General features: G+C 44.3%; 1 protein-coding gene across 1 annotated transcript in view; it reads left to right on the top strand.

Annotated features, from left to right (window-relative positions):
* The window catches only part of Svopl (SVOP like), a 64,676-nt gene that overhangs the window by 33,804 nt on the left and 23,979 nt on the right, over positions 1 to 6,893 (top strand). The window contains exons 13-14 of the mRNA XM_021164258.2: positions 1,707 to 1,788; positions 2,752 to 2,841. Coding sequence (XP_021019917.2) covers positions 1,707 to 1,788; positions 2,752 to 2,841 — 172 coding nt within the window. The remainder of the gene's footprint in view (positions 1 to 1,706; positions 1,789 to 2,751; positions 2,842 to 6,893) is intronic.

Genomic DNA, 6,893 nt, shown 5'->3' with positions numbered 1-6,893 from the left:
CCTTCCTTCCTTCCTTCCTTCCTTCCTCCCTTCCTCTCTCTCTCTCTCAATATTTATTTATGATTTATATCTTTTTATTTTATGCGCATTGGTATTTTGCCTGAATATTTGTCTGTGGGAGGGCATCGGATCGCTAAGAGCTGGAGCTACAGCTGCTTATGAGCCACCATGTGGGTGCTGAGAATTGAACTCAGGTCTACTGGAAGAGCAATCGGTGTGCTTAACTGCTGAGCCATCTCTTTAGCCCCTGCAGTAAATTCTCTTAATTAGTGATTGATAGGGGAAGGCCTCTCCTGTTGTGTTTGGAGCCACCCCTGGGCTGGAGGTCCTGGGTTCTATAAGAAAGCAGGTTGAGCAAGTCAGGGGAGCAAGCCAGTAAGCAGCACCCCTTCATGGCGTCTTCTGCATCAGCTCCTGCCTTCAGGTCTCTGCCCTGCTTGAGTTCCTGTCCTGACTCCCTTCAATGATGGACTACTGTGTGGAAGTGTAGGCCAAATAAACTGTTCCTTCCTCATGTTGCTTTTGGCCATGGTGTTTCATCATAGCAATAGAAACCCTGACTGAGACAGTCTGCCATTGCTCTCTCTTTTAGATATGTGAATTGGGTCTTTTTTGAGATTTTTCTTTATTTTTTGAAGTTATTATTACATCATTATCCCCTTTACTTTCCTTCCTCAAATCTCTCCCATGTACTTCCTGCTTTCTTTTATGGCATTTAAAAACTTTTCATTGTTACACACACACACACACACACACACACTCACACTCTAAATACATAAATACATCCTGCTCAGTCCATATACTATTACCTGTATGTTTGTGATCACAGGGGTGACCATTTGCTGTTGGATAACCAATGTGGGAGGAGGTTTCCTTGGGGACAACCATTGCTCCTGCTCTTAGTATTCCCAGTTGATTATAGTTCTTTGTCTAGAATTGAGGCCCTGAGAGCTTTCTTCCATGTTAGCATGTCCATTGGTATCATTGGTATTCAGGTCTTGTTCAGATAGCCATGGGGATGAGACTTTATGGGTACAGCCTCTCTGACATTTCTAGGATATACTTTCTTAGAGCAAACTCCCTGCAGTCTTTCTGACCCCTCTTCCACAATGGGCCCTAGATGCAGGACTTGTGTTGTGGATGTATTTGTTGTGTCTGGGCACCACACAATCTCTTGTTTTCTGCATGTCATTGCTCTCTAGACAATACCACAGAGCATTTACATCTTACAAGGGACTAGGCGATCTACTGATTTAAAGAAGAGATAAGAGGGGAGCTGGAGAGATGGCTTAGCAGATAAGAGCATTTGCTACTCCTGTAGAGGACCCAGGTTCAGTTGTCAGCACCTACAGAATGTTTCCCAACCACCTGAATTCCAGTTCCAGGGGATCTGATGCCCTGTTCTGACCTTCCAGGCATACATGTAACGAACATATATTTATATATATGCACATGCAGGCAAAGCAATTATACCAATAAGTACCATTCCCAAGGCATGTGCTCATGGGAAGCCTCAGGAGGGCCTCAGCATCAGGGATCCTCAGGCCTAAGCATCGTGATTTGGAGAATAGATTGTAAGGAAACTGGCTTAGGATGTCCCAGTCAGGCCATTTGAGGACAGCATCCTGCCAAGGCTCAGAGCTTTGTGAGACCATCTTGGAAGGTCCTCTGTGTCGGTTCCTGTAACTCCTCTGTTTCCTCTTCAGTGCAGGCCTCATTGGCTTCCTCTTCATGCTGAGGGCCCTGGTGGCAGCAAACTTCAACACCATCTACATTTACACTGCTGAGGTGAGCATGGGAAAATGACGTGGCTACACAGGACACGCCCAGCAAGCTTTCAATCTGTGCATCTCTGTCTGCTGTTAACCATTCGACAAGTTTCTTAAAACATTCTATGAGAATGATATCAGAGAGTTTGATATGGGCTTCCCCTCTTTTGTTCAGTCTACTGAAATCCAGTCTCTCAAAGACAAGATCTCTTTCCTTTCTTGTAAAATCAGGATGTTAGTCAAACTTGTCACTATGACAAATGCCTGAAATAATTTTGGGGAGGGAAGATCTCTTTTAGCTCAGTTCCAGTTGTCCTGGCTCATGGCTGTCTGTTTTACCCTTTGGTCTGTAACAGAGACACCATTGTCAAAGGGTGTGGGAGAGAAAAGCTGGTTACCTCATAGCAGCCAGGAAGCCAGGGGAGTAACAAGAAGGGATTCGAGCTATGATACACCCTCAAAAGCACATGCCAGTGCCCACGTCTTCTAACGAGGTTTCCAAAATTCTAGTCTATCTAAATTTTGAGTTCATTAGTGGATTAAACAACTGATTGGGGCATGCCCAGTGCTCTGTTCTTTATTAATTTAAGCAGCTCTGCATCCAAATATGTTGACAATAAAAATTAATCACCACGGGCTGGGAGATGGCTCACTGGGAAAAGGCACTTGCTGCCAAACATGACAGTCTGAGTTCAATCTCTTAGACTGACGTGATAGAAGGACAGCTCTGACTCCTTCGAGCTTTCCTCTGATCTCTACATGCACCATAAATGCATGCATATCCACGCACACATGGGGAATAAATAAATGTAACTTTTTTTAAAAAGTTCAAAACTGTATCCCAAAGACAAAGAGCATCTTCTGCCCCGAAATCCAACCAGTATGCTACAAATAAAGAAACCTGATCTAGAGAGGGAAGGGAAGGAGAGAATCCTGGGACGACCAGTCACCAATGGGTGTTTTCTATTTCTTTTCTCTGCAGGTCTACCCAACCCCGATGCGTGCTATAGGGATGGGAACCAGCGGCTCCCTGTGTCGCATTGGAGCAATGGTAGCTCCATTTATATCCCAGGTACCCAAGAAGGGTGTGTGCAAGGAGACTGAACCTCAGTGGGCTGGGGAAAGAGACCCTAGTGCTCTCAGAGTAAGGGCATAGCAAGGATTTCTGCTTTATTTGGGGCATGAATGCTTAATTATCTATGGGCTCTAATTGTGAATTCTATCTCTTGTGGAACTTGTCAGCCAGGATGGACTATTGAAAAGCAAGAAAAGGGGGCTGGAGAGATGGCTCAGCAGTTAAGAGCACTGACTGCTCTTCCAGAGGTCCTGTGTTCAAATCCCAGCAACCACATGGTGGCTCACAACCATCTTCTGGAGTGTCTGAAGACAGCTACAGTGTACTTACATATAATAAATAAATAATTAAAGAAAGAAAGAAAGAAAGAAAGAAAGAAAGAAAGAAAGAAAGAAAGAAAGAAAGAAAGAAAGAAAAGGAAAGCAAGAAAATACTGGGGGTAGATCAGGAAGGCAGAGCTTTGACACCGGGAGGTGGGGCTGGGCAGAAGTCTGGCACAGGCTGGGATAAAATCCTATCTTTGTTGTTGTTATTTTTTAAAAGAATATTTATTTTGTATAAATGAGTATACTGTAGCTGTCTTCAGACACACCAGAAAAGGTTATTGGATCCCATTACAGATGGTTGTGAGCTATCATGTGGTTGCTGGGAATTGAACTCAGGACCTCTAGAAGAGCAGTCAGTGCTCTTAACCATCAAGCCATATCATAAGATGTTTCTTATATTTCAATAGAGGGAATTTTTGTGTCTACAAAGTTTTTAAACTCCCCTGAAAGAGTTTCCTGTCTTAAGTCTTTCGTTGTTGCTTTTGAAAATCCTTCCTGCCTGTTTCACCTGTAGCAGAGAACAGCCTACCAGTTGGAGGGTGGAGGGGTAGGTGGGTGGGGCACCCAGTCTCCTTGTGAGCAGCCTGCCTGAGGCCAGCTTTCTCTCCCAGCTTCCAGTGGGGATGGAGACTCTGGGTTCTCAGTCACCAGTAGCGTTCTCCCCAGGGATCTGGCACTGTTTATGTATCAGGCCACATTGATTCCAGGGGCCTTGGCAAGGGTCAGAAAAGATCACAACGTGGGCTGAGGCCTGAGGCCTGAGGTCTGAGGGGTTCTGCTCTGCTTGGCTTCCTGGGCATGAAGTGTGAGCTCCTAACTCTGGGTGGCTGTAGCTCATTCTTCCTATGCCTTCCACATTCTAAAGCAGGGGTGAGTAATAGCATATTTGCATATTTGTATCAGTGTCAGCTCTGCAAGACTGCAAGCTCTGCAAGGCCACTCGGCAAAGCAGGAAGAAGGCTCCTGCTTCTTTTTTCCTGTGTGTTGAAAGCTCAGATGTATTTCAATCTATAGAAGCATCCTTTGCTGCCTCTTGAGTCTGTCTTCATGGGGAAGAGTTTGCTTCATTACTGAGCACCAACAAGATGCATGATGCAGTGTTTGGATATTGGAACTAGCTTTAACAACCTGGTTTTACATTATTATTATTGTTGTTGTTGTTGTTGTTATTGCCTTTAAGGAACTGTGGTAGGGGAGGGAATGAGGGGAAGAGGGAATGTAAAAATAAGAGAAACAAAGGCACTTTAAATCCCATCCAGTGCAATCAGCCACTATGTACTTCACTTCCTTAACCAGTTTGAATGTGGAGAATTCAAGTCTGGGACGCTTCATGTCCACTCCTAAGGTATTGCCTAGGTTTCTCATGGAGTGAGCTGCTTCAGGCTTTCCTTGGTGATAGCTGTCAGTCTTAAGTGCTAGGGTAGTGTTATGACATAAATATTCCTGGGCTCTACCCAGAGATGCAGATGGTAGAGATGGAGACCCGCTACCTGCACTTTAAGTACCCACAGCCAAGTCTGAGTCGTCTGCCCTGTGTGCCTTTCTGAGCGCTGCGCCATCCACTGGGAGAGTGGGGCTAGGAGCTGGCTTTCCTCTCACAAGATTCTTTCCTTTCTTAGTTTCTACAACAGGTGATTCAATAAGTTCAAGCGAAAACTTTCCAGGCCTGAAGAGATAGCTTAGTGCTTAGAATGTTTGCTGTTCTTCCAGAGGACTGACGTTCAGTTCGAACACCCAACATCCATGTCGGGTGGCTGACATCTATCTGTAACCACAGCTCTGTAATACCCGATGTCCTCTTTTGGACATCTCAGGTACTACACACATATAGCACCTCCCCCCCCCCATATGCATACACACATAAAATATATTTTAAAAGTAAAAGCCATATACCTTAGTTAGTAATATGTACATAATCTAAAGACTAAATGTTATAAAGTCTAATTCAAATGCAGTTTTAAAAGTGAATGTTTTGCTGGGCAGTGGAGGCGCATGCCTTTAATCCCAGCACTTGGGAGGCAGAGACAGGCGCATTTTTGAGTTTGAGGCCAGCCTGGTCTACCTATAGAGTGAGTTCCAGGACAGCCAGGGCTACACAGAGAAACCCTGTCTCAAAACAAAATAAAACAAAACAAAAAAGTGAATGTTTTGAGGTATCTAGTTGTTAAGAAATTGACTGCAATAAAAATAATAAAATCCAGGTTTATGTATTCCATGCAAACAAAAAAGGAGAATTTTACTATAAAGTAAAGGCTTGCTACAGTGCAGAAGGGGCCTGCACAAAGCTTCCATGGAGCTAGACCAAGGGCTATTCTCCTTTATTCTGGGAAGCATCTAGGAATCAGGTGCCTTAATCCTAGCCAAGTATCTTAGCTCATGCTCTTATAACAACGTATCATAGACTGAGGAGCTAGGGGTGTGGCTCAGTTGGAAGAGTGTCTACCTAGCATGCAAGTCACCCTGGGTTCCAGCCCCTGCAATCCCAGCACTTTGGGAGGTAGAGGAAGGAGGATCCGAAGTTCAAGGCCATCCTCACCTACCTAGTAAGTTTAGAGCCAAGGGTAAGTGAGACCCTGTCTCAAAAAAAACCCAAACAAACAAAAATAATAAACAAAAAACAAACAAAAAAACCCAGGAAAACAATCAGACTGAGTAGCTTATAAATAACAGAACTTTCTGACAGCTCTAGGGACGGGAAGCACAGGATTAGATGTCTGTAGAGTTGGATTTTGTGAGGGCCCTTTCTGCCTTGCTGGCTGATGGCCGCCTTCTCATTGTATCTGCACCCATGAAAACGCCTCGTGTGGCCTGCTTTATAAGGGTGCAAGCACCTCCCAAAGGACCCACCTCCAAATAGAACATGCTCGTGTCTGAGATTAGGATTTCAACATAGGGACTTTGGAGGGGCATATAGACCTACAGGGTCAATGACATTAGGAGTCCCGTGGTTCAGCGATGTATGATAGATGTACTGAGACCTTCTATGGATGGGTGCTTAAGTCTTGGTGAATGAAGGACTTCAGTAACACAGCCTGATGTGTGGAACAGCTAGGGAAAGTAGCTTGCCAAAGCAACGAAGACTGCCCTCTTGTGGCCAAACCTAAACAAGACATCTTATTAAGATGAGACCATTATGCAAATAAATGAAGGCACAAGTGTATGCCTCACACACACGTGCAACGCACACAACTCAGCACAAAGGACTGCCAGTGGGAAAGTTCACTCAGAGAATGGGGCATGGCAAACAAATGGAGCCTTTGTTAAGCGGAAGGAGGTCTCTTCACCTCGAATCCTCTTTCAGTGACTAATTTAAGAAATGGTTTCTGGAGTATAAATCCCACCCCCCACCCCCGCCCCCGCCCCATCATAGAAAAAAATTTTTATAGCAGTATTTATATAGCTCACTAATAGTCTTTGTTTTATGAAATAAAATTGTTATTCTCTTAGTATATCATATTAGTTATATCACGTTAATATATCTTCTAGGTTTTTTACGTATTAATTTGGGAATTTTACACATGAGTTCTGTAGTTATGAAAGTGGAAAATTACTGGCCACCTGAACTCTTCACCCCAGAGTCTACCTGAACTCTTCACCCCAGAGTCTACCTGAACTCTTCAACCCAGAGTCCAACCCCTCCCAACTGAGGACTGTGCCAGGAACATTTTTGAGATAAGGGTTTCCTGGAACAAACCTCAGAATGTTCCAATAGATCGGGTACAT

The sequence above is a fragment of the Mus caroli genome, chromosome 6 (assembly GCF_900094665.2).
Source record: "Mus caroli chromosome 6, CAROLI_EIJ_v1.1, whole genome shotgun sequence".
NCBI classification, from domain to species: Eukaryota; Metazoa; Chordata; class Mammalia; order Rodentia; family Muridae; genus Mus; species Mus caroli.
Note: the sequence above shows the minus strand (reverse complement) of the source record. Positions and strands in the feature narration are given on the sequence as shown.